At 49.4% G+C, this 27,258-nt stretch overlaps 3 protein-coding genes across 4 annotated transcripts in view; 2 read left to right on the top strand and 1 right to left on the bottom strand.

The window, feature by feature from the left end:
- EMILIN2 (elastin microfibril interfacer 2) overlaps window positions 1–16,561 on the top strand; it is a 54,917-nt gene extending 38,356 nt beyond the window's left edge. Inside the window, exons 5-8 of the mRNA XM_019418359.2 lie at window positions 8,179–8,592; window positions 9,193–9,225; window positions 9,774–9,902; window positions 12,491–16,561. Coding sequence (XP_019273904.2) covers window positions 8,179–8,592; window positions 9,193–9,225; window positions 9,774–9,902; window positions 12,491–12,828 — 914 coding nt within the window. The 3' untranslated portion in view covers window positions 12,829–16,561. The remainder of the gene's footprint in view (window positions 1–8,178; window positions 8,593–9,192; window positions 9,226–9,773; window positions 9,903–12,490) is intronic.
- Window positions 1–19,660, top strand: part of SMCHD1 (structural maintenance of chromosomes flexible hinge domain containing 1) — a 230,845-nt gene extending 211,185 nt beyond the window's left edge. Inside the window, exon 49 of the mRNA XM_053902476.1 lies at window positions 19,649–19,660. The gene's annotated coding sequence lies outside the window, so the exon portion shown is untranslated. The remainder of the gene's footprint in view (window positions 1–19,648) is intronic.
- The window catches only part of LPIN2 (lipin 2), an 82,045-nt gene continuing 73,673 nt past the window's right edge, over window positions 18,887–27,258 (bottom strand). For both annotated transcript variants that reach the window (XM_019418361.2, XM_019418360.2), the window contains exons 12-20: window positions 27,023–27,112; window positions 25,966–26,048; window positions 24,336–24,480; window positions 23,285–23,433; window positions 22,645–22,731; window positions 21,113–21,265; window positions 20,563–20,677; window positions 19,802–19,905; window positions 18,887–19,453 (exon numbers count right to left, since the gene is read on the bottom strand). In XM_019418361.2, the coding sequence (XP_019273906.1) occupies window positions 19,309–19,453; window positions 19,802–19,905; window positions 20,563–20,677; window positions 21,113–21,265; window positions 22,645–22,731; window positions 23,285–23,433; window positions 24,336–24,480; window positions 25,966–26,048; window positions 27,023–27,112 (1,071 nt within the window). In that variant the 3' untranslated portion in view covers window positions 18,887–19,308. The remainder of the gene's footprint in view (window positions 19,454–19,801; window positions 19,906–20,562; window positions 20,678–21,112; window positions 21,266–22,644; window positions 22,732–23,284; window positions 23,434–24,335; window positions 24,481–25,965; window positions 26,049–27,022; window positions 27,113–27,258) is intronic.

Below are 27,258 nucleotides of genomic sequence, written 5' to 3'. Positions count from 1 at the left end.
TTCTTTAAATTGGGGGGCAAGTAGAAAGTGTAAAAAGCCTAGAAATCTCCTCTCCCTGGCATTCAGGATTCACATTCAAATACTTTTGTTGACAAGAGGCTCAGCACTGGGGTACTTGGGCAGTTCAGTCAGTTAAGCGTCCAACTTCGGCTCAGGTCATGATCTCACGGTTCGTGAGTTCGAGCAATACACCAAGCTCTCTGCTGTCAGTACAGAGCCTGCTTCAGATCCTCTGTCCCCCTTTCTCTGCCCCTCTCCCACTCACGCTCACTCTCTCTCTCTAAAAAATAAACATTAAAAAAAAAAAGAGCTCAGCACTTGGGGATAAGTTAGGTTCCAAATGACAAGGTGGTTCTTAAGTCCTTTGTCCTTCTGTCTGATGTGGCCATAACGGTTTGGCTGTCTGCCTGGGCACGCTCACTCCCATTGTCATGCGTGGGTGGGGCACTGTGCTTCTGGCCAGCACCCCCTCCATTTCCCTTGGTCAGCATCTTGTGGGGCAGGAGTTCCTCTGTGGCGGGCAGCTCCAGGGTCTGCTCCCTGCATGAGTGAAAGGTGTCTTTTCCTGCCTGGGCCTGAGGACTGCCCTGGCCTGTAACGAGCGTTGTCAGCAAGGCTGTGGCTGGCTGCCCTCTCTGACAGCCGGCACATCCCAGCCTTCTTGTGTGACACAGACGCTGAGCCCTGGCTGGACTCCAGCATTTCTGCTTACAGTAGGAGAGAGGGGACTTCCTGGTGTTGAAGCACCTGGGGCTCCCGCTGGGTGGAGATGGTGGGCAGAGGAATATTTCTGTGCATCAGGGAAGCTCTCTTTCCCTACGTCACTGTTCCAAGAAGGGACATGCCCGCCTAGATGCCATGATATTGTTTCAACAGACTCTAGTGACAGGAGTATCACTTCCTTTTTCAAATCCCCCCCCCCCTTCTCAAGTCTGAGGGCTGTTTCTCTTATAACTTGAATTATACTAAGCACAACATTTCATTTAGTTGTGTTAGAGATTGAGGAATCCCATCTTTATCAAGCTGCTTAATTCAAGCTCTGCTACAAGAATGAAAAAGCATGGATTTTCTAAATATTTAACCATAAAACCTGGCCAGGGGAAGAGTGGCCTGATGCCACAGTCATGCCCTCAACTTGAAATCGGCTGGGTTTGGGCCAGTTTAGGTCCAAGATGGCATGATGGACCAAGTCAGGGTTTTAGAAATATCTAACGTCTAAAATAAACTGCATATACTCAGACCATCCTGACCCCTGCAATGTGCTCCCTTACACCCTGCGGGCATCTGGGGTTCGTAATGCCCTTTGGTGGGGGTAAGTTGCGGCTGCCTTTCTGCATCTTAACCATTGAATTTAGAACCATGGTATTCTCAGGGCTGAGGTGTCCCATAGCTGCATGCAAAAATCCTCTGGGAGCTTTAGAAAAATAAGAACTCCTGGGCTCACTCAGGAGATTCCTACTCAACAGGGATGAGGTGAGACCCAGGAACTTGCAATTAAATTTGTTATTAAAACAAAACAAACCCCCCTAGCTCTGGTCCCAGAAGAAGAAGGAAGGCCACCTCAAAGGCAGCAGGATATAACCACCCAGGGAGAACTGTGCCCAAAAGAAGGGGAGAAACAAGGAGGAAAGAAGAGGAGAGAGAAGGAAAGCCATGACTTGGACACCGCACCAGCAACAAACGTGGACAGCGTGTGTGCTAGTTCACCTGGGGACTCTGTTGTAGTTGTTGAGACATGCTCTAGTCTTGAGTATGCAGCTTTGCCGTAGGTCTTAAAACCGGGGAGTGTAGACCCTGTGCGGTTCCGCAGAGATTTTAGAATCAGGTTGTGAAATTCTACAACAAAAAAACTCCCAAGCGATGCTGAGGCTCAGCTAGGTGAGAACCCCTGCCCACCCAACCCTGAGATTCTGTGATTGCAGATTCCTTCCCACTTCAGATGTATTTGTACAGCTGTCTGTATCTCCGTGTTCTCTAGGTTGTACTTTTCAGAAATGCAGAGCCGTTTTCGCTGTTTAGCCCAATTCCGGGGCTGCTCGTGTGGGTCACGTGGGGACTCATTGTCCCCTCCGTGGTGTAAGCAACACAGCCCTCCTCGTAGGCGCTGAGGCCTTCTTTCGTTCCAGCCCAAACCACAACAGCTTCCGGGTCACCATTTGCTCCGAGTAGAGTCATTCCCGCGAAGACCTGGTTTCCCTTCAGGTGTCGTCAGAACAAGTCCGGTTTTCTGTAGGTTGACTCCTCAGCCCTGAGCACACCTGCGGCCCTCCACCCCCGCGCCTCCGCCGCCCTTGCCCTTGCACCTCAGCCTTTCTGCGGGGAGCAGGAGCAGCCGCTTCCTCCAGGCAGCCCCATTCTCATGGGCGCACAGTGTGACCGTCTACCGGCTTTGCCGGACGCATGTCGGCGTTTGGAAGGATTTTTGTAGAAATCCCAAGTCTTGATGGCCTCCGGGAAGGAGGTCGCGTTGTTGCCGGCTGTGGCCTGCAGGTGCACCCCGGCTTCCCGGGAGATCGGATGCCCCCTCAGCCGGACTTCGCGCCTGCGCCGTGTGTCCCCGTTAGGGATGAGCACCGGCTCCCTCTCTCTGTCCCGCTGGCACCCAGTTCTGCCTGGTTGACGAGAGGGCGCCGTGGAGCCGCCCGTTTAATGGACGGGGTGGTTGAGGTAGGAGGGGTCAGTGGCTTTTGCACGGCCGGGTTCCTGGGCACAGCCTCTGACACCCGGGGTCACCGTCTGTCCCCTGGCCTCTGGCAGTGTAACAAGACCCCACCACGCTGCCAGGCACACCTAAGGGCCCTCATGCTTGCAGTTTACTTTCCCGTGGCCGCCGGCCTCCCTTCAGGCCTCCCTGACAGGAGGCAGAGACAGCCTGTCAGGGGAGCCAGACACACGTTCTTAGCAGCTCGAGGATTAGGGCGGATTTTCTTCGGCAGGTCTTTGTTGCAGTGAAGTCGAAATTGGCTTTTAGTAAGATAGACTCTAGAGGAGAAGCAGCGGCCTTCCCTCCCCGGGTCCCTCTCGGTCTTCGGGGGGAAGGCTGTGGCCCTGCCTGAGGCCACACGGGCGCATCAGGACTGGAGCCTGGGGCAGGTTCCCGGACCCGAGGCAGCACCCGTGGGGCCGCGCCGTCCCTTCCTGCGTGAGCCTCACGCCTTAACCACAAGGGCAGCAACTCTGGGCTCTCCGGGAGAACGCGGTTCAAATGGTCATTCTCTGAATTGGAAACACATGTTGAGTTCAGAAAGCCATCCGCTGCCAGGAGTGATCTTTCCAGAATGAGCAAAATGCTGTCCAGTCTGTGTTACAGCTTTGTAACAAATGCGTATACATTGGAAACACCTGGCATGAGATGGGGGAGCAGGGGCTGGGGGAAATGACTGCACCCAGGGCAGCATTGCGTGAGGTGACAGGTTGTCTCGGAGCAGCCAGTTGCCCCCAGCCAGGCATGGGTGTGCTCGCCATGGAGATTGGGGGGGGGGGGGGCGGGGATATTTGGCCCAAGGGAAATATTTGTCCATTCTTTTCCTTCTGCCTTCCACTGCGTGTGATAAACCTGAGTGTTGAGGGAGTGATGGACATAAAAGAGCCTTCACCATCTCTGTGTACCAGCATTACCCTATTTGGCCCCAGAATGACAATGATTTTTTGGCAGAATTAGGATGCCTAAGGTAATGGCTGGTAAGGTGTGGCCCAAGATGCCTGCCCTCCTTCCAGCCTTCATTCATTCACCACACCCTTAAATGTCGGCAGTGTCGTGTACCAGGCCCTATGCCAAACCCTGGGGACAAAAGATCATTAAAATGTGTCCTCAACTGCTCATCATCCAGCATGACAGGAACAATAGTAAAAAATTGAAAGAGCCCTCCGAGGCTCAAAGGGCCTCAAGGTTCAGAGGCAGGACTATTCAAGCTCTATTGGGCTAATCCACGATGGTGTCCCGGAGCGGGTGGTCTCCGAACCGGGACTGAAGTGAGGGTGCTGGAAGAGGCTGGTTTAGGCAGCGTAAACACTGAAAGCCAAAGGCGTGTGGCCAGAGAAGCTTAGAGGAGGGCTGGGCACCAGTGAGGACACTGGAGGTGGAGCAGGTGGCAGGGACTCAGGATGTCAGAGGAGATTTGATTGGATTTTATAAGCACTGGAAGACGATTGCAGATTTTTGAGGAGAGAGAGGGAGGGAGGGAGGGAGAGAGAGTGAATGAATATGACAGCGCCTGGGTGGGGGGGGTCCGGGAGAACCTCTGAAAAAAAGCGGTGGCTTTCAGAGGAAGAGCGGTGGTTTGGAGGGTGCGGTAAGAACAGGTAAGAAAACAAGGACCAGTGTGAGGGGCTTGTACTTTGCTGACTGCAGTCCACTGAGGACGGAGGGGACGTGTTTACTTTTAAATTTTGGATGGAGACCCATACACTTGGACTAAAGGGCAGGAGCCGTGGGGGCAAGGAAAGAGGCCTGAGGGAGTGGATGGGGCAGCCCCCAGAGGGAAGACAGGCCAGCTGGGAGGAAGGGCTCTGAGCCAGGGGCTCCCTGTGAGGAGGAGGGAAGGGAGGACCCACCCAGAGTGCAGGCAGGTGCGTTTCTCTGGATGGCAAGGGTAGACGCAAGGGAGGGTCTTCTGCAAGTACGTTTTATAAAATATAAAATAGTACAGAGAGATTTATAATAAAACCAGGCCCTGGCCCCCCCGTCCCCGGCACTTCTAGCTTCCCAGAGGCAGCCATGTGCAATTCTTTTGGCTGTTTTCCCCTGACATTTACCTCTAGGTTTCTAAATTCATTTATTACTTTTAGATTTCTCTTTATACAGATATTATATATGTAGTATTTAGACATTATATATATCATGTAGCAGCTGTAGGCATTAGTTTATATATTAGGCTTGCTTATATCTCCCCTGCTTCCCCTCCTCCCCACCTCCCACTAGAATTTACCACAATAGCCAGTATTTATGCTGTTATCAATAGCCAATCAGTCGCCAATATTTATGCTGTTATGAGCTAAATAGCTCAGTACAGCTGAATATGATTATGTTGCTTTTTGTTTTGCTTTTCTTTGAATTAGTAGTAGTGTATTATTTGCTAGATTTTACGTATCTATTTTGGATTCCTCTTACCCTAGGATACCCTCTCAATATAATTTTCTATACCATAAAAAGTATCAGATCATTTTTTTGTTTTTTGAATTCATGACCTCCCTTCTGGAGTTCTCTTTTTGCTCCAATCTGGACTGTTTATTCTCTGGACTTGCTAAAGGACTTCAATTTGAAACTTCTTTCACTACCATGCTAGAAATTTCTTGAACCTCTCTCCTGTCTTGAACTTTTTTTTTTTTTTTTTTTTATGTTTCTTTTTTGTATGGTTTGTTTCGGTGGAGTATGTTTTCTAAACTTTTTAAGAAAAGGGGCCTGAGGGGTGCCTGGGTGGTTCAGTCAGTTAAGCATCTGACTCTTGGTTTTTGGCTCAGGTCATGATCTAGCAGTTTGTGAGTTTGAGCCCCATATCGGGCTCTGTGCTGTCAGCACAGAGCCTGCTTGGGATTCTCTCCCTCCGTCTCTCTCTGCCCCTGCTTACTTTTACTCTCTCAAAATAAATAGCCTTAAAAGGTGGGGGGGGGGGGGTGCTGATCGTTTATTTATTTATTTATTTTTTTTATTGCATGTCTGAAAATACCTATTCTTGAATCATAATTGATAGATATTTTGGTTGGGTATAGAATTCAAGGTTAACAATTTCTCCCTCAAAATTTGAAGACCTTGTTCTTTTGTCTTCTAGTTTCTAGTACTGTTATTGACAAACCTGATGATGCCTTTTGGATTTGAAGTCACACTTTAATTTTTTTTTCCTGAAAGCTTGTAGGATCTCCCCTTTTCCTCAGTGCTCGGAATAGATCTTGGTTTAGGTCTTTTATTCAATAATTTTGCTGAAATAAAATGGTGTGTATGTGTGAGAATTTGATAATTCTTGCCTTACCACCTCATCATCCTATGTCCCAGTTTTTCTGATTTTTTTTTCAGGAAAGATTTCTTATTGTTTCCTTCCTGATGTCCATTATTTTGTCTTGTCCTACCTTTTTTTTTTTTTTTAAGTTCTTTCTTTCTCATTTTCTTCTTCCTTCCTCTCCGTCCCTGTCTCCATCCCTTTCTTTCTTTGAGACAGTGCAAGTGGGGAAAAGAGAGAGAGAGAGAGAGAGAATATCCCAAGCAGGCTCTGCACTCAGGGCTTAAACCCCCAAAGCTGTGAGGTCATAACCTGAGCTGAAACCAAGAGTTGACCGCTTAACTGAGCCATCCAGGTGCCCCATGCCTTCCTGTCCTACCTTCTGAGAGATTTCCTTGCTTTTATCTACCAACTCTTTCATAGAATTTGCTTATTTTTGGCAAGAATATTTTTATCAGCAAAGGCTCATCCTTATTCTCTGATTATGTCTTTTTAAAAAATGTTTTGAGAGAGAGAACATGTGGGCACACATGTGAATGGGGGAGGGGAAGAAAGGGAGACAGAGGATCCAAAGCAGGTTCTGCACTGACAGCAGAGAGCCCGATGCTCAACTGAGACACACAGGTGCCTCTGATTATGCCTTTCTTATACCAATGTATTCTTGCATCTTGGACTGTGTCTTCTGTTTGAGGGTTTTACCTCTTCATTTTCTTGCATTGTGTGTTTCCTCAGAGTTCCTTTTCATTGGTACGTTGGTTGGCTTGTTTTGATCTTTCTTATCAGAGGTTTTCTGTACATCAAGTGATCTTGACTATGGTTCACATTTAAAGGTGAGGCACTGGATAAGATTTTATGCTGGTGGGTTTCTTACAGGGTCATTTTGAAGATTCTCCCTATCCCCAACCTAAGCTATAAATAAGTAGGCGTCCTGGGTGTGAGCAGGAAATGGGGGCTGGGAGCTTCTTGATTCAATGCGTAGACTTCGCGTTTCCATGTTCTCATACTCCTGTCCTCCACTGTGGCTGGTGTCCACATGTCTTTAGTCCACCTGCCTCAGTTTCTGTCTAACCCAGCCCTTCTCAGTGGTGGTTCTGAAGAGAATTAAGGCCTGATGCTATTCCACAGAACCACATGAATTCTCTTCTCTGCATCTAGGTGTTAGCTCTGTATTATCTTTGGGACTACTGAGGAAGTGGTGAATCATTCTCAGTAGGGCTGAAGTCTCTCATGGAGCACTGGTCAGGAAAGGCTGTTTGAGAAATAGCCTCCCTTGGGGGCCGGAGGTGGGTAAGCAACCTGGCTCTGTGGCGGAAGGGGAGGGGAGCATGTGTTTGATTACTGTAGTTACCTTAGCGAGTTTCAAAACTAGACAGTGGGTCAAAATGCAATCACTGATTTTGCCTGGACATTAATTGTATAGCTTTGGAACCTGGGCACACTGCAGGTACCACACAGACTGAAAAGTTGGGTGGGCCCTCAGGAAGCCTTCGTGGAAGGCTGGTTCCAGGAATGTATTCATAGGAGGAAGGAGCAGCCGCTTCCTGGCTGTGTCACAGTGCCCTCCCATGAGGGCAGGGAAATGTGAATCAGAAACTTCCTCCCGTGGAAATCCCCTTAGTTGGTGATAAGGCTGTGGCAAGAGGTGCTGGGTGTTTCTGTGCCTGCTGCTGAGGTGGCTTAAGCGCCCTAACACCAGCTGGGGTCACTGTGGCATCTGCTGCTCTCGGCAGGGTCCCAGCTTGTGAAGCCACCCACAGTGACCCCAACACTAGCTGGTTTGGGAGAACATTTGTTGGTTGGGATCAGCAGGTCCCTTTCAGTAATTTGTGATATATCCAGGGTATCATCATGTGCTGAAATCAGAAGTTTTGGTGCTGGGGCCAAGAATGGTGCTGTTTTGGAGAGCATGACTACTGTGTAGAAAGGAAGGCTGAAAATCTCCCCCCACTCCGCCCCTGTGCAGGGAGTCCCCATGGCTCTTCTTATCGGCTCCTGGGTGACCCGAGGGCAGCTTGACCTGTGGCCCCCTTCTGAAGCCGTGAGGCATGCTGCCCCCACACTGTGGTGGCTGCTCTGTGCTGGCCCAAGGCAGTGCCCGTGACTCTTGATGCTTTGGGGACAGCCACCAAGCCCACATCTTCACAGGGGGCCCAGCCCATCGAATCTCACAGAGGCGCCTGTGGCTGAACAGTCAAGTCTGAGGTTTTTAATCCTGCATATTTCTCTCCATTTTCCAAATGCCCAGCGGAGGAGCCCTCAGAAGCAACGCAGCCCCCACCGCGAGGGAAGGCCCCACAGGTGCCTGGAAGGCCCTCCCACCCAGGGCCAGTGGAGGCCCCCACGGAGGCCTCTCATCCCAAGCCAACCCCTCTGCCGAGGCCAAGTGCTCCCCCGCTTCCTGAGGACCCTGGAAAACGTCCGCCCACAGGCCAGCAGCCTGTCCTACCCAAGAGACCCCTGCAGCCACTGCCCCCACCAGCATGGCCGCGCTGGACGGGGCTGCCCTTCCTGCCTGGCTCCACTGGGGTCATTATGGAGACTGGAGAGGCCGGGCCTCCAGGGAGGATGGGCGTGTCAGGGCGGGGCCTGCCCCAAGGAGTGGATGGCCAGACGGGGCAGGGACCCATCCCCAGTGCCGAGGGCTTTGCAGGAGCACCAGGTAAGGGCCCTGCGGCTGGGCACCTCCAAGTGGTGGGGGTGACACTAGATGGAGGGGCAGCCTGAGCCTTAGGGGGTCTGCTGCAGGGTCTTTCCGGGTGCGAGTTCCAAAATCCCCGAAGCACCATGGCTGCCAGGCAGGCAGGGTCAATGCTGGGAACACAAGGAGACACCTTTGCCCTTAGCCGTTCTCTTCCTTTGTTCCTGCTCAGCCACCCCAAGCTGCAGAGATCACAGGGCTCCCCCCAAAAACATGCCTTTCCCAGGAGGATACGCATTAGGGATGTTTATACTCCTTGGGGCTGTGCATTTGCCTGTCCATCCATGCTTCCGCCCCCTCCCATGCATCCATCAAACACTTGTCCAACCTCACTTTCTTCTCGGATCCCCCCAGCCAGCTTGCCCTGACGGACCTTCTCTGCCCTGTGAGAGGGGGCTAGTGAGGAAGCAGGCACAGTGGGGGTACAGCTGTGCCCATTTCTGGGAGGGCAGCTTGGGAGGGGCGCTCTTGCTCTAGGTCTAGTTAAAGGAGAACAGTGGGAGGAGCCGGGAGAAACAGAGGGGCTCCTGTTTGATGTCCCACTCCCATTTTGTTTTTCAGGATATCCCAGCTCACCTCCTGTGGCCTCCCCAGGTACGTCTGCTGGGAGACCTTGGTGGGAGGCTGGTTCTCCTCGGTGGCCTCTGCCCCTCCCCTGCGTGTCCAGCCTCCTCCCTCTGAGCTATTAGCGTGGGTGGAGGCCCGGCCCAGCTCTTTTGTGCCCACCAGCCGAGGGACAGACCTCTGCTGACGGGACTCAGGCCCCCGCCAAGATTTGCTCCTCAGAGAGGGTCTGAGTCATGCCTGAGACTAGGACTTTTCCCTCACACATCTTCCCAGCCCATGGAGTTGGTGGTGAGGCTTACTGGCTGGGTCTCTGCCTGGTGTGGCTGTGCCTAGCTTCCTGTTCCTGCCACGAGCCCCCGACACTCACACACACAGTGTCACACGGTCTCACATGTCCACTCCCAGACAGTGCTTGTCCTGCTGCTCACCGTCCCCACCACCGACCCGACGAGGACCGGCCTGGCCCTGTGTCCCACAGTGCTTTGCCACCTTAAGGCCAAACAGCACCGTGAGGCTGCCTCTCCAGACTGGCACAACCTGACCCCTGTGAATACTTCATGTCCTCTCTGCTCCAGGGACTCCAGTGCCTTCTCTGGTGTCTTTCTCTGCGGGGCTCACCCAGAAGCCTTTCCCCAGCGATGGGGGTGTCGTCCTCTTTAACAAAGTGCTGGTAAATGACGGGGACGTGTACAACCCCGACACCGGTGAGTTCTGAGGCGGTGCATAGTCTCCACATGCCAGCGGGCCCCCTGTCCTGTAGGCGGGGTGGGGACGCCACGCCCGAGGTGCCTGAGCAGCTGTGGGTGCCTGAGGGACCAGTTGGCCCCTGTTGCTCCTCCCCTGATTTGTGGAGTTTTAGGTGAAGAAGTTTGCAGCTGCCAGGCTGCAGGGTGGGTGGGTGAATGTGCAGTGACCTTTTCTAGTCATGAGAGCAGCATACCAGTCCTTGGCACTGTTGTTAGACTCTGCCCACCACTGACTGCACCCTGGCCCCTTCCCGCTGTCCTCCAAGCCCTGGGGAGGTCTTCTTCCTAAGCATCTATTGTCCCAACACCCCGGGACAGGATGGGGGAAAGCCCACCCCTGCCCTGCCTCCTTCAGTGGCTCGTGGCTCATTAACAGAGCCAAAAAGGGTGACAGCACTCCTTCCGGAAGGGACCGGACCCGGTTGCGGGGTCTCCTGCTCTGGAATAGAACTGCTTTAGCTGTGGGCCTGGGTCCTGGCTGCAGCATGTGTCTTGTCGCCCAGATTATCAGTACAATGACAACGGAGGTCACCCTGGGTTCCTGGCTTCCTCCTTCCCACCACACCTGTGCCTGGGCTTCTGTCCATCTTTGTCCCCGGGGACTGAAGTGAGAGCCTTCCTTCCTGAAAGGCCAGACATGGGCATCTTGTCTCCTCTATAAGGGGAAGGCGTGTCAGGGCCCCACTTCCTGGAGGGAAGCACAGCTCCAGGTGTGGCTGGGGCAGGGTAAAGCAGGACCCAGGGGCTTGTGCCGAGGGCCCAGTTACCTTTCCTGAGTAGCTCACAGAGCTGGGGAGGCCCATCTCTGATCCCATCAAGTGCCAGCATGCTGCGGTGCCCACAGAAGTCCTCCCTGAGGAACTGCACAGGTGTGAGGGCAGGAGGAGGTCAGGAAGGTTACAAGGGGTGGATGGAACAGGCAGAGATTTTAGGCCTCACTCTCGTGTTTGTCCTGCCTGGCCACCATCTAGCTAAATCCCACTGTTCCTAGGACAAGGCTTAGGTTTTAGTGAGCATAAAAGTTACCTATGGAACTTGGGAAAGGAACTCGGGGTCCTCCAGGCCAACTGGAGTCAAGCTCAGGACTCTACTGTTCTCCAGGCTGGGGTGTGGGAAGAGACTTTGCTTTCAGAGACCTTCACTTTCTCCACAAGCTCAGGTTCCCCCTGGGGCCCTCACCCCATGCTGCCTGGGTGGTGGGGACAGCTTGTCCACCCTGACGGGTCAGGTGACGTTTGCAAGCAGAGATGGTGACTGACATTTCTTTCACATTCTGGGTGACCCCGAGTGAGGCCTCCCCACAGGCAGTCTCTAAGCGGTGTAGGAGGCCGTGCGTTCTGGTGCCTCAGGAAGACTTGTGCAGCTTTATCTTACTTGTCATTAAAAGCTGAGGAAGGGAGCAACAGGGCCTGGCAGTTTCTGACCATTTTTCAGGGCAGTCCACGAGATTCCTTCTCGGCTCCTGGGCCCTCCATTCTGTCACTCTTGGCCTGTGGTCGGGGTCCATGCCTAGCCCTCCCCACAGCCCATGGAAGTGGCTGCTCCCACCAACATTTGGTGTAGGCTCCGACCCTTGTGGCTTTGGGGCATCTACAGTTGCTGCTTTGCAAATGGGTCTATCTACCAACCCATGTACCCTTCCTCATGCCATCCCCCTCCCTCCAACCACCACCTCCCCTGCTTCCCCAGGCTCAGAACCTGTGGGCCACTGGCTCAGTGAATGCCTGCTTATTTTTGGCCACAAATGGATGCCACCTGTACACTGATCCCGTGCAGGGGGACTGGCTCTTCCAAGTGAGGAGGGCTGGCTGTGGCCTCTCCCTGGGTTAGTGACAAACTTTATGGGTTCTTTTTGCTCTTGCCTCCTCAGGAGGCAACTCAGGCATTTTGTGGATGTCGTGCCCAGCACACAGGTTGTGAGGCTTATTCTAAGTTGGCCCTGGGGTGCTCTCAATGATGGAGGAAACTCCCAAAATGCAACCAGGATCTGGGCAGCTGCTGCTTCCCCACTAAACCTTGGGTGAGGTAGGAGCGGACCCTGCGTCTTCATGCCTGCGCCGTGCACATAGCACTGCTGAAGCTGGTGTGTACCCCATCGCCAGGAATGTTAAAGCAGCTGAACTCTCTTCCAGCAAGGGTGGGTGGTCCTCTCCGTGCTCACCGCATGACAGCATGGGGAAGGTTATTCTGACGGTTCCTTCGGGCGTAGGTGAGAGTTCTAGTCATCAGAGCACATCCTGGGGGTTTTGCAAGATTTGTCCTCTCCTGGATGTTCCAAGCAGAAGACAGGGGGTGTCACAGTGAGGACTGGGCCAGCTAAGGAGTCTGTCATTGGGTGGGTGGAGGGCAGGTGCGAGTACAGAAAGGGGGTACGTCCCCTCAGGGCAACCTATCTTCTAGAGGTTGGGTGACCACCTCTCCCCGTTGGGTCTCCTGGGACAGTCCTGGACAAACAGAGATGGTTAGTTCCCCAAATCTGGGTTAACCGATAACCTGTCACAAAGGTCCTGTGATGGTGTGACAAGTGCCTGCCTTCATCCTCCCAGGGATCTTCACGGCTCCATACGATGGGCGCTACCTGATCACAGCCACCCTCACTCCTGAGAGGGACGCGTACGTGGAAGCTGTCCTGTCGGTCTCCAATGCCAGTGTGGCCCAGCTGCATACAGCCGGCTACAAGAGGGAATTCCTGGAATACCACCGGCCCCAGGGGGCTCTACACACTTGTGGGGGCCCAGGGGCGTTTCACCTCATCGTGCACTTGAAGGCAGGAGATGGTGTCAACATCGTGGTGACTGGGGGCCGCTTGGCTCACACGGACTTTGATGAAATGTACTCCACGTTTAGTGGGGTTTTCTTATATCCTTTCCTTTCTCACCTCTAGGGTGCCTGGGGAAAGGGAAGAGGAAAGATAGTTGTGAGAACTTGGAAGCTTTAATATATGCAGTTTATTATGTATGTAACTGGAGCACTGGTCTAATTTTCTGCAGACGCCCCAACACCTCCCCCAAGATACAGACCTTACCTGGCTGCTGAGGCCACACACCCGAGAGTTCCCAGGCAGGTGGTGAGGACACATGTGCCTGATGGGGCCACCACCTTCTGTCATTCCGACTGGACACCTGAGGAGCTGGGGCCTCCCCTGCGGCTTCGCTCACAGAGCCTGTGCCGGGCACGTTGGGTGTTAACCGCGGAGCTTAATCTGCTGCCCAGGACCACATCTTGCTGATGGAGAAGAGCTGCTGGGCTGCAGGGCTGAGAGGTGGCGGGCCGGCAAAGTGGTTCCTGTGGACGCAGTCTGCATTTACACTGCCTGCAGGAGAGAAGTTCAGATGCACTGAAGTGCCAAGGTGGCACGTGCCACCCCAGAGACCTCAGGTCTCCAGGGTGGGCTGTCCCAGGGCTGGTTGGCACCGCTCACTTGGGCCCATGCCCAGCTGTGAAGGAAGGCACAGGGGGCTTGTGCAGCTCGTGGGGCTCCTTGAATGACATGTACATTTGAAGTGCAAAGACAGGGAGTGTCAATAAAGATGAAAAACCACTTCAGGTTACTCCAGTCTGGTGCCTTATGGACTGAGAGTTGCTAAAAAGCAAACTGCAGAAAGGTAATTTTTTTATGCTTGTAGAAAGTAAGCTTGAATAAATCTCAGCCATATCACTGTTACCCCTCACTATCCAAGCTATATACTTGGGGGTTGATTTTTGCTTGTAAAGACAAACCAGATGTGCTTAGAGGTCAAGGCCCCCCTGTGATCTCTGCAGCTAAAGAGGGGCTCCTCTAGGGGATGCTTAAAATTCACATCTAATCAGCAGCTGGCCGACCCAATGAGATCGCTCACTGCACGGCTCAGCTCACAGCAGATGCGGCTTTACAGACTTGCGGGTTCCCCGGCAACAACAGGCCCAACATAAAACTGATCACACGCTGAAAGCTGAGATCATCGGAGAAAAGCAGGCATCTTCCCATGGAGAGCACATTCTGTTCCAGGGAAGCCCAGGCACATTGCTCCTTTATCTGCAGCCACAGAAACCCCTAGGACACAAGACTCTTAGCTTTAGGTGGTCTCTGCTCATCAGGCTGGCAAAATCTGTTGGCCAATCAAGTGCCCCTGGGAGAGGCAAGTCGCCTAGAGTCCCAGGGAAAGTTGTAGATCATAGAAACACGTTTCCTGGGCCTGAAATCAAGCCACTGGATACTCTTTTTTAATTTATTTTTAAATGTTGTTTATTGTATATTTTTGAGCGAGACAGAGCATGAGAGGGGGAAGGGCAGAGAGGGAGACAGAATCCAAAGCAGGCTCCAGGCTCTGAGCTGTCAGCAGAGCCCGATGCGGGGCTCAAACTCATGAACTGTGAGATGAGCTGAGCCAAAGTCAGACGCTTACCTGATTCAGCCACCCAGGATACTCTCATATGCTGTAAAAATTCTGTGAGTTTCTAGGCTTCCTTGCAAATGAGATGATAGGGTGGCCCCTGGACACTTCAGAAAGGAGCCTTCTTCCTCATCCCCTTCCCCCAGGTAAGCAGAAGTGACCCAAGAATTTCAGGTTTGTGGTTTTAGGACTTTAAAATCTGGATCTCTCTATCCAGGAGTTGGGGGGAGGGGCACTCTCCTTCCCTGTTTCCACAGCTGGGGAATTGGCTAACGGTGGCTGTATCACCGGCCGACCTAGACATGACTCATGGAAAAAAAACCCAATGCAGTGGAGCATTTCAGGAAAACCCAGCTGGCACGTGCACATACTTTAGCCCTCTCTCCCTCACACCTCCCTGTAAAGACCTTATCGCCAAAGGGGACAAATGCTCAGCAGCTGGAAAGACAGGCCAGACAGAAGGGAGACAGGGACCATTCTTTCTACTCCGTAGATGGTTGTCTAGAGCGCCAAAAACTTGGTCCTCTTCTCTCAGTGCAGACTGACTCATTTACCAAAAAAGGTACATTTCAGCTCTCTGTATCCAAGATAGGCAAGATAAATGAAGTCTAATGACAGCAGGTCCTACATTTACTTCAAGATAAAATAAATGAAAACTCAGAAGTTTCTTCTCAGAACACAGCATCTTTCAAAAAGGAAAAGGCCGTCCTCTGTACTGAGGGAAACCGCAAGGCTGGCCAAGCTCAGGACCCTGGGAGCTCTGGAGCAGCCCCTTCCAGGAGCTGACAGGCTTTAAGCTAGGAACCATGCCCAGGATGCAATCAGGTACCAGAAAATGACTTCTCAAAGGTGCTGTTGCCGAGGAAAAGGTCAGGGCACTTAAACAGAGACAGGACTGGGACCCCACTCCCCCCCAACATTAACAAATGGCCTCATTTAAATGATTAACCACAAATAAAGAGTGCAAATCAACACCCACTGCATTTGAAATTATTTCCATGGTAGCGCATTGATTCAGCTTTCTCAGTGACCCGATCATCTTTCGAGTGGTCTCACGAGTGATCTGCGGTTTGAAAGAAGGGTTTGCAATCAGGGAGACAGACCCAATCCACGCTTGCAGATCTAAAACATGGCATCGTACATATCCATGTCCACTTTCTAAACAAGTTCCTTTCCCCCCCTACACTGTCCTATCCTCAAGGTAAGGAAAAAGGCTGCACTCTTCAGGGCTGCAGGAAGAAGCCCATGCTGCTCTGCCCCCAGGCACTAGAAGCCGGTTCCTTACAGTCAATCTCCCTCCAAGCGCTTCCTTTCTATTCCCCAAGTACATCCCCAAGACCCTCTGTCCCCTCACCCTGTCCTGCCCTCCCGTCAAGGTGAAGAAGCATGAAATGAATAGCTCTGCCATACTTGAAGGCAGGCTCTCGAGGAGGGCTTTGGGATTCGTGTCCAGCGTATGCTGCACCTGGTAGGGCCAGCAATCTGAGGGGATAAAAAGATATTTAAATAGTATGTGGATGTGGTTTTTGATCCAAGATCACTTGGACTCTCCTAGGCTGATGAAAACATCAGGAGTGCTAAGTGGTACTCACCTTGAGGGAGGGTCTAGTGAAAGGTGGGGTGGCGAAGGCTCGGAGCAGGTCTCCCAGGGGACCCCTGAAGGGCTGAGGGGGCAGCAGTCTAGAGGATGCCAGTGCGGACACACCAGGAATTACATATGTATGAATGAATTATTCTCTGGCAGAACGTACAAAGCCAGAGAGGTTGGTTCCTGTGGGTGTAGCCGCACTTTTGGAGTCAGGTTTTATAAAAATAAGCACCAAAAAGAAGTCCTTTCTGTAGACAAATTTAAGTGTCAGCAAAGATCAAAATGCTAATTTATGGAAATTATCAATTTCTGGCAAGAGTACAGAGAATACAGTTTAAATGTCCTCTGAAGGAAGGAGTCCAATGCACTCAGTTTACGTTTGTTTATTGTTGTAACATTTTGTTTTGAACATCAAACACTGCACCAAAATATGAGCCATTTATCTTAGGATAACTGTCTTTGCCGTGACTGAGTACTGTACTGATGTTTACAAGTAATTTCTGACAACTCAAAAATTGTTAGTGGCATTGCTAATAATCAAATACTTCATCATAGACTGAATGTAATTATTAAATTAAAACAACAAAGTTACCCCCTCCCTTTCTTACCTTCAAAACAAACCAAAAAAACTAGTTTTCACCTGGAAAGAGCACTTACTTTAAACAAAAACTCCATTTTTAACCGGTTTCATTAAACACAGCATGTTCTAAAGCAGAGGAAAACAAGGCTTCCCACAGTAACTTAAAAAGATGATAAAATTTCCTGGAAGAGTTTGTTTTCACCAACTAGCATTTACTAGAAAGCATTTACTTTCTACCTGATTTTAAAAGGTCTTGCTCACACCTTCAACAATGAAGTCCGAAAGGGCCACACGCAGTCCCTACAGGGCACAGGCACTTTCCAGTCACGTAGCTGTTGTTCCTGGCTGTTCTCCCAGTGATTATCAGCAGCTTTCATTTAGGACATCACACTAGGAAGTTTTTTCTTTCTCCAGTTGGAAACTATGCAGATGGTTTTAAAGCACAGCAAACACAGTCCTCACGCAGGGGGGCTAAGTGTGCAAGCTCCGGGCCTGCACGTGCACTTCCTAATGCCTGCCAGAGACGCAGATGTCGACAACACAACCAGACAAGCTTCTTCAGCACATGGGCATCAAGACAAATACTCAAGTCAGGGTGAACTGGAGAGAGGGAGACGGGCCAAGGCCGTTTCACCAGGGGAACCTAGAGAACGACTTAGAAAAGCCCGATCAGCTTGCAATCACCCCGTGATACCACCCATCACCGAAAGCAGTGCGAGGCTAACGCTTCATTAACTCACCATCGTAAGGGTCTGTGTACAAACACACTCGAGGGTAACGCTCTTTCACAGAAAGAACAAATGTCATTTGTACCAAATGGCAATGGGTTTCAGCACAAACTTAATACTTTCAGAACACTATAGTGATAGTAATCATCTACTTTCAGCAAGAGGGACTCCTTTTAAATAAGGAAAAAGACTCACGTTAATTAGCAAACGTACCCACTGGATCGATCAATCTGCAGCAACAAAATGACAACGTCTAGTGCTTATGGACACCGGGGACAGAGGGGTCTGCCACCCTCAGCACACGGCTGGGAGACCCGGGTTCCTGGCCTGGACCTTGACAAAGCCTGTGTGTCCAGAGGGAAGAGCTTATCAAGGGAAAAAAACTGTCTAATCAAAAACTCTTTAAAGGACAACCTGAAAAGCACTACAGAAGGTATAGAAGATTTTCCGTACCGTGCATGTGCAGAGAAGCCCTACTAAAGCTCATGTTCTCCCTCTAAAGCCAACATGGGGGGGACACGCTGTGGCGTCTATGAGATCAATAGCGGCACGCTGCTCTGCCAGGATTTTGATTCGCTAACTGGGCAGAATTTCATATAAACATAACCTAGTTTGCCTAACCTACTGTACATAAATAAACTCATTAAACAATTAGTCTTTGAACTGTTTAAGGTGGGCAGGTTTGCACTGGAAGAAGCAGGTGTCATTCCTCCTCTGGGAACACATGCCTCCAGGTTCTGCCACTGAGAACTGCGTTCAGGGGACTCTACCATTGTCACCGCATCCAACAGCGCTGGGAGAAACAGCTGAACTCAAAGGACTTCGACTCTCCAATCTGGAAAAATAACTACTCCCATTTCTCCGTCTCTAGATCACTATCACTGGGGTGGGGCCAACTAAAATGGGGGGGGGGGGGCGAGTGCCACAGTACAAGTACGGGCAAGCGCCGGGGGTGGGGCGGGGTGGGGGTGGGGGTGGGGACAGGAAACCATCCCCAGCGGGCGCCTGGATCTGCAGGTCCCCTCGCTGCTCTGGAACTCGGCTCACCGCTTCCCTCCCAGCTGATGCCTGCGTGTGTACAGAATCCTTCTCTCCAACAGTTCTCTGGCTTCGAACACTGAGGTGACTATTGACACTGAGGCTCCCGGTTCTGGAGGGGCTGATGGGGCAGAACCCTCCCCCGGTGCTGTTCTGAGACTGACATGTCTCATTACAACCAGGCGGAGAAACTGAGCTGCAGGCAGAGCAGAGAAAAGGACTCTTCCGGAACCCCACACAAGTATGTATTTGCATTTCTAAGGCCTCTCTGAAAACAGATCAGTTACTTGTTCAATCTACTTCTGCTGTTGGCAGTACTCTTCCTACAGGCACCAAGCAGGCCCAGCAACACCTGTCTGTCCTGGCTTTGTCCACAGCTGAGAAGACGGTGATCTAAGGGACTTTCCTTCCCCAGAAGCCCACATCTGTGGGGCTGGGACGGTGGCCTGGGCCCCTGTCCAGAGCAGCCCACCTGAGCAGGTGTCTTGTCTCACCACAGGAGGGAAGGAGGCGCACACAGAAGAAATGTGCATAGGCGGTGTGAACCAACATCAATCCCTAACTGGACCTTTGGCAGCTCAGTGGACCCTGATCCCATAAAGAAAGCCCTGGTTTTAGAGAGAAACGTTCTCAACTGCCCAGTGGAAACGATAACACTTTTACTTTATACATGTTTTGGTCCACTCTTATTTAGCTTCTTTTTTCTTCCTTTTAAATTATTCAGTTAAAGAAGCACCAGCACACACTTGACACAGCGCGTGTATGAGGACGACCAGTGATAGGAGCCCAGGCCTCCAAGGTCAGGTCCGAGTCCTCCCCTGCCCGCTTGCCCAGGGCACTGAGCCACAGCTCTGCCAGGCCTGGGAAGGGGAAGGATGACAGCAGTTCCAACTTCAGGAGCTCTCCCTGTGCCTGCTGGTGCCTGGCTGTCAGCATTGAGTCCCATTCTGCACCTGTGGCTTGGAGGGTAGCCCAGTGTCCTCTGTCCAGCAGAAGTGCTGGTCACCTTCCCTTGCTGTGAGGCGAGTGACGGAGGATCGCCCCTGGAGGTGCCATTTCACGCCAGGTCGTCCAGGTCCACTTTGGGGATCGGGTCTCGCCAGTAGCAGAAGGAGCTGAACTCTGGGCACGGAAAGGCAGAATTCTGTTCCTTATTGAGAAGTGGGAACACGTGCTCCACGAGCTCGCTCAGTCTGTGATACCTAAGAGAAGGGATTGGGGGAAAAACGCACAAAGTGTTACTCTGAAATTGATGTAAGAGCACAGGATTGCACGTCGTGAAGCTAGTTACAGAGATTCCTCAAAGCAGTAGGATCTGAGATGGGCATGCATCCCTTCCCAGGACATAGCCTTCCTCTTCGAAGTCTAAAATTGTCAGTGATCCCAGTACAGACACTATTACAGAGAAGGACACACCCAGGCAAAGAGGAAAGCCTCCAACAGACAGGTACACTACTGATATTTCGAGCTGGGCCTGATCCTCAGAACCTCTGTTCCCAACTCCACCCCTCGCTGCCGGGCGGGGGGCTGAGGAGGAGGAGCACACTTACGATGACTTGTTTCCTTTGGTCCTTTCTTGTATTAATTCACCCTTGGGGTTCACGGTGAATATTCTGCAGTCTGGAACTCCAACTTGCGTGTAAGCATAGACATCCTGCAGAAGAAAACATTAAATAAGGTGATTATGAGAGAAGAAATCAGGAGATGTTTCTCTGGTTCCTTGTGAGCCAGAAAAACAGTATGAACACAAGGCTGTCTTGGGAACACGTGGCGCAGGCACAGTGTCCCTCTGCCACTGCTAAAACTGAACTTGAGACAAACTGAAAGAGTGGGGCCAAACCCAAGGGCACTCGGAGTCAGAAAACTGGGGGCTGACAGACGCCAGGGGCCCTGGAACAGGAGAGGGGCCCTGCTGCCTGCCAGAGGCCAGGTGGCAACACCTTCCGCACGCCTGGAAACTGAGGGCCCGTGTGTGGGTAGGCAGGCTGGGAAGCTTTTGCGAAGGCGGAGCACTCTCTGGGGTGGATCCAAGGACATGGCTTAGAACCACTTACACAGGAGTCAGGACTGCCCGAGGAGATGGAATCAAAGCCATAAAAACAAAGAGAAAGTGCCCTTTCTCATACACCAAAACTCTAGGGCAGATGTCCTACAGGACCCAACAGCAGAAATTTGGAACAGATAAATGAAAACCCATTTAGCAGAACATTCATTCTGTTTATACAATTGGTTTGACAATTATATCCAGGCTGTACCCTAAAAAATACACGCCTCTGAATTTTACCCACCATACCAAAGGCTACACACTTACATTTGGACGGTTTCCAAAGGCGGCATAGAAGGGCTGCTTAGAGGGGGCAAACAGATTCTTGATATCATTTAGACACTCTATTTTGAATTTCTCTGGTTTCTTTTCTATCACTTCCCTAGGGAGAAAAAAAAAGTACAAATACAATGACCAAATCTGAAATGGTAGTTTTTCCTGGTATGTGATCCTGAAAAGATTTTAGTGCTCACAATCACTCATTTCTTAAAATATTTTGTAACTGATATCTTTCTTTCTCTTCCTTTGCCAGTCAAGAAAGACTAAGACTCTGACTGATGGTGTTTAGGGAAGGAGAAAACGTGACAGCTTGATTTTTGGACCGTGTCTGACCGGACTAGGATGAGCTCTGAGTTAGAATGCTCTGGGTCTGGGGGAGCCAAAGAACCAAGAAATGCCGAAGCTCAGAATCAGATACAGACCCTTACGATGAGCGTCTTGACCTCCAACTTCCCCATTCAGACCCTTTCCCCCAGTGCGAGCAGGCGCATGCACCCACACATGTGCACACACACGCATGCACACACAGAAGGTGTACCTGTGGAAGGCAGAGAATAAGCTGCTAGGGGATAACATCAGAGGGCCCCGAGGCAAGATTGTGCCCTTGTCATTGACCCAGTGCAGGTAGCCACGGGTCATGTCGGCCATGCCGATGGCACGGGCGGAGCAATACAGAAACTTGTAGCCATTCCTGAAAGAAAAGAAGAAAGAAACATCCTGTTTAGAAACACACACTCTGGCAAAAATGGAAAAAAAAAAAAAAAAAAAGGCACTATTCTTTTAAAAGATCCAAATAAAGTTCCCTTCGTTTGTTGTGAAAATCAAATTCTTGAATTTAATAAGGAAAGTAGTTAGGATTATAAAGATCTCACTTCTCCATAGAAAACATCATAGGGAAAAATGGGGATATATGCAACTAGGGATTATGCTAAATTTATAAATACTGATATATCTTCAGCAACCAGTCAATGAAAGTCAGATTACGGAACAAAAACCCTGGACTATCTTTAAGTTGTCTGCATAAAGGAAAGATGCAAAGGATCTCATTTATAAAGACAATTTGTAGAATGCAAACCATTCTGTAAGACAAGGAGCAAATCATGGGTAACAGACATACAATTTTCATACTATGGCATTCTCAACTAATGCTTAAGACACTAAATTTTCTTTTTCCTTTTTTTTTTAATATTTATTTTTGAGAGAGAGAGAGAGCGAGCGAGCTAACATGAGGGAGGGAGAGGCAGAGAGAGAGGGAGACACAGAATCTGAAGCAGGCCCCAGGCTCCGAGCTGTCAGCACAGAGCCCAATGCGAGGCTCAAACTTGCAAACTGTGAGCTCATGAGCTGAGCCAAAGTCAGACATTTAACCGAATGAGCCACCCAGGCGCCCCAAGACACTAAATTTTCAAATCAATTTAACTCATACGGATTATGGTCCCACAAAGGCCACAGCACTGTTTTCTCTGTTGCCCCAACAGAGAGGACCCCATGGGTGACCCCATGCATGCAAGTATTACCTACTCAGCGAAATCCAATGAAAAAATATCCAATTAGGGGCAACGAAGTGGCTTTTGATTTTTGAGTGTCCGACTTTTGGTTTCGGCTCAGGTCATGATCTCAGGGTTGTGAGATCGAGTCCCGCCTTGGACTCTGTGCTGGGTGTGGAGCCTGCTTCAGATTCTCTCTCTATCCCTCCCTCCTACTTGTTCTCTTAAACAACAACAACAAAGCAAACCCAACGAAAAAAATGTAAATCTGGCTCTTCTGTTAAAACTTAACCCCCCAATGATAACTATAACCACAGATATATATAAGTAGTGCCTCAAACTCCTAGCACTGTGAGGATGAGAGGTATAGGTTAAACATGTAACGCAAGGACTGATACACAGCTCATGTTCCAGAAATGGCGGCTGACACTTTTCTTTGTATGAGGCTACAGGAAAGGAAAGCAGGAATAGCTGGATCATGAAGACACGATTTCCATGGACTGATGTATGCCATTTTTCTGTAGTTCTTAAAGCAAAATTCTAGCTCACTTGAGTACGTGGCCATGTGGGACAAGATACCTACTCATTGATGGAATGGTAGAGCTTTGCTATACCCTGATGAGTCCAGTCTTTACCCAGCTGTGGAAGAATCTGCCCCAAAGCATCAGACCTGAGAGGGTAGAAATAGGAAAAGGTATCAGAAAACGAAGCATATACAGCCAAGTGTTTGCCTATTTAAATACCAGCTGCCAAAAACCACTGGGTAGAGGCAGAGTGGGGGGACAATATAATCTACAAGGGTGATTTTGTCACAGCTTGCATAGCAGTGAGGCAGTCCCCTGCATACTCACAGAAGAATTTCTAAAAATAGAATCAGACACAAGAGCCAGATGTTCATTTTCAGAGATAATTCGCAACACATCCTCTTTTTCTTCTCCCTAATCTCAACAGTTTTTTTTTTAATTTTAATGCCAGAACTTAGAGACTACATAACTAAATCTTGCTAAAAGTTTCTGATGTTAATTTGTACAGCTCCACCCATCTCCTCCATCCACAGAATGATCCTGTGTGACCACGTGTGACCTCTGTGTTCAAGTCTCCATGCATGTAGTTTAAAACACTTCCTGACGGTGGTCAAGGAGGGATTCCCCCACTCCTGCCCCCCATTGCACAGTGACCTGTACCTATCTCCTCCCTGCCACCCACCATGGGCTCGTGCTTACTTGGTTATTGTTCCGTCAATATCAGAGATGATGATCTTGTCATTCCAGTTCCACAGGTAAATGGTCCCTGCACACCGGCAGGTACCTTGATATTGGGTTGTAATACTAAACACAACATCATTTGGGCCATCTTGGAGCTTCAGTTTTGCCTTTTATAAAAAGTAAGAGAATAAAGAAAATCATAAAGGGAGAATTTTGAAAATTCATGGTGTATCACTTTGATGAAATTATGTGCAACTAAGTCAGTTTCCATTAATATGTAGTCACGGAGAGATTACAAAGGTATCATGTTAAGTGAAAAAAAATTCTAATCTCCTAATCTCTGAAATATATGTATGTATGTGTACATACATATATACACATATGTGTGCGTGTGTGTACACACACACACACACACATATATATATGTATATATATATATATATATATATGGCAGAAATGTATAAGGAATGGAAAGAAATACATAAATATGATTACTATAATAAGAGAAAAAATGAGCTGAAAACATACAATTCTCAACAGGGTCTGAATATTTACAAACTACCACCAGTGTTTCAGGGCGTCAGCTCAAGGCAGGATGGTTTCTCTTGCGCTGGCACACACACACAGCCCAGTGCTGCGTGCACAGCTTGTTCACAAGAAGCTGAGGGAACCACTGCCTGAATGGTGTTTTGGAATTCTAAGAAATTTTTCTGATTCTCCAAAAAACCAAATGTCTCTGCTCTTCCTCCACACCCGACCGCCCTAGGGCACAGCGAGACCATTTCACACTGAAAATGTGTGAAAGGGAATGGGAAACCAACAGGAAAAAGGAAACTGCATTTAAGTAAGAAAATGACATTTCTCTGTTGTTGTGGCTCCTAAAAAAAAAAAAAAAAAAAGTGATGGCCTGGCTGTGTAAGGTACATCTGGGAAGAAAGTTAAAAATACTTATCTGTTGGTTCACTCTCAGAGACTGAAGTAGGAAGTCTGAGGTGGTGCAAGAAGCATGTCCAATTCAACAGTTACTAAAGTAATCTGAATGGATCCACACGGATCACACAGGACTCACAATTTGGTCTGAAGACAGTCGAAGAGACTTTTTATAGGAGGTTGTGCTGCCATGGCTTGGGGGCTCTGTGGGAACAGGGTCCACTTTGATGGATTCTTCGAGCTCCTGTGACCCTTCATCACTGGATGAGTCATCCTCAGCCGGCCTATCAACAGCAATCCAGTTACTGAAGAGGCAGCAGGGCATTTTAATGACAAGAGCTTTTCTTTAGGATCAAGGAAACAAAGAGATCCTAAATCCATTCTGGGGATGGGAAGAGTTGTTCACTCGATTTCCAGTGCCTGAGTATTCACATCATGAAGGGAGAAGGCCACCTTCTCCCTCTCATGATTAGCCAGCAGTCTGGCTATGACTGATTATTTTCTGCTATGACCAGTGAATGCCACTAGGTCTACTGACTCTTGTTGAAAAGATAACGTACATTTCAAAAGATAACAAACTGTAGAAAATATAATTGCTTATACAAATTTAAAAAACTAATAAAAAGGATTCTATATACCCTTCCTTTAAAAAAAAATATTTATTTTGAGAGAGAGTACAAACGAGAGCGAGGGGGTGGGGGGAAGGTGGAGAGAGAGAGGGACAGAGGGAGAGAATCCCAAGCAGGCTCCATGATGTCAGTGTAGAGCCTAACTTGGGGCTCAATCTTACAAACTGTGAGCTGAAATCAAGAGTCAGATGCTTAATGGACTGAGCTACCCAAGTGCCCTATAAACCCCCTTTGAAAGAAGAGGGTAAAGAGCAAGAAAATGAAAGCTCAGGCTCAGACCAGCAGCTGAATTAAAGAGCTGGAGCAGGAGGAGAAGGAAAAAATCTGGCTGGGCAAGTAGAAGAAGAGCAGAAATGAGAACAAGGTGCATAGTGGCACCTCCTTTCAGGGCCAGCCAATACAAATATCCAAGAGGGGCTACATTTTCCAAGAATGAAAAGGACCCACACTAATTTTGTTGTTGTTTTTTTTTTTTTAGGTAGAGTGCATACTCATGTGAGTAGGGGTGGGGCTGGGGCAGAGGGAGAAGGAGAGAGAATCTTAAATAGGCTCCATGCCCAGCCTGGGACTCCAACCCGCAACTGTGAGATCATGACCTGCGCCAAAACCAAGAGTTAGATGTTCAACCAACTAAACCACCCAGGTGCCCCTAATTTAAAGAAATTTCTACCCCAATGTGGGGCTCTAACTCATGACCCCGAGATCAAGAGTTGCATGCTTTATCAACTGAGCCCACTAGGCTTCCTCTAAAATTCTTTTGTGTCTCCCTTTTGTGTTGGATAGGAAGCTAGAGGGCAGAGACACCAAGGATAGCACATCTTAGGACTCCTCAAGATCCCTTTCCCAGAGGCCTCCATTTTACAGGCATCTGATTCCATGGCTCCAGGATGGGAGCAAGGCATTTAAAAAGCAGTGATGGGTGTATTTACTCCTCTAAACTGATTATAATTTTTAGAAAAGCAGAAATTATCTGCTGAGTGGCACAAACAAGCCACTTATGGTTATGGTTGTCCCTATCAGAAAGAAGTTTCTGACCAAAAATTAATCAAAATTGTCAAAATCAGCTTGAATACAATGGCTAAAAAGCAGTGAGTGAGTGAGCAAGTGCTGTGAGTCTGGAGGAAGAACAGGGTGCCCCACCTGCCACTGGCTGGCTCCTTTGCACTTGATGGCAGGTCACTGGTTGGCGGTACCTCGGATTTTCCTTCCTTGGCCTCTGGCAGCTAAAACAACAAGACAGCAATGGCGATGTGCAATTATTCCCCACCTGCCCCCAGAGACTGACAGGTAAAAATTTATCAGCAGCCCTCTCGAGCAATAAGCAAAATGGTTTTCTGAATCCCTAACTTAAAAATGCTTAAGAAACAGCCTTTCTCTACCTTGAGCCAAAGGACAGAAATCTGAGACAGAAGTCATATGCTGTTATGCAAAAGCTGTTCACTACAAAACAATTAAGAATTTTTTTTAAAGTTTATTTACTTATTTTGAGGAAAAGCAAGAGCAGGGGAGGGGCAGAGAGAGAGAGGGAGAGAGAATCCGAGGCAGGCTCTGTACTGTCATTGCAGAGCCCGATGTAGGGCTCAAACTCATGAACTGTAAGATTATGACCTGAGCCCAAATCAAGAGTTGGACGCTCAACTGACAGAGCCTCCCAGGTGCCCCAGAAGTAAAAACTTTTAAAAGAGCACCATTTCAAGTCACAGACTATAATACAACTGGTCCACATTCATTCGGTCTGCTCCAGGGACACCAGTACTACAGAACAGAGGGCCCCCATGCCGCCCGCTGTTCAGTAGGAGAACAAGCTCTTGCTTCTGTCTGGAAGGTAATATAGTGAGTGGGCAAAGGGAAAGAGGCTTTGGAGCTGAACCCTTGGCCAAACCGTAGCTCCGTCCTTCACCAGTTATGCGTGTTTGGTCAACTCACCTCACCTCTTCGTGCCCTAGCTTCTTTACTTGTAAAATGGGAACTCAAACATCCATACTGAAGGGCTGTAGTAAAGGTGAAGGGTAATGAACATAAAGCATCTAGCATAGTACCTGCACATCAAACTGTTCATAAATGGCGGCTATAATTACCGTAAGACAGTATTATAAGCCCAAATTGATTTTCTTGTGCTTGGCAAAAATGTTTTTTGAAAAAATGAAAAATTTGCTTTTCAGCCCATGGAAAAAAATTACCTCTCCGGGTCCGTTACCTGTTTGGCCATGCTTTCTCTCTTACGCCAAAACCACCAGCGACCAGATTTCTTTGGCATCTTATCTTTGACCCAGGACTCGACTGTGGCCTGGAAACAATCAATTTGCGTCAGTCTAGTCATCTGTCAGTCACAAAACACCCAACTGCTTTCTATCATCCCCCTGCAGGACAGTGCCTTATTATGGAATGTGAGCAACATTCTCTACACCTCCCAACTCCTCCAGAGTTTGTAAC

The sequence above is a fragment of the Panthera pardus genome, unplaced genomic scaffold (assembly GCF_024362965.1).
Source record: "Panthera pardus isolate Hobbes unplaced genomic scaffold, ASM2436296v1 HiC_scaffold_15, whole genome shotgun sequence".
NCBI lineage: Eukaryota > Metazoa > Chordata > Mammalia > Carnivora > Felidae > Panthera > Panthera pardus.
The sequence above is the reverse complement of the archived record's forward strand: the minus strand, read 5'-3'. Positions and strand labels throughout refer to the sequence as shown.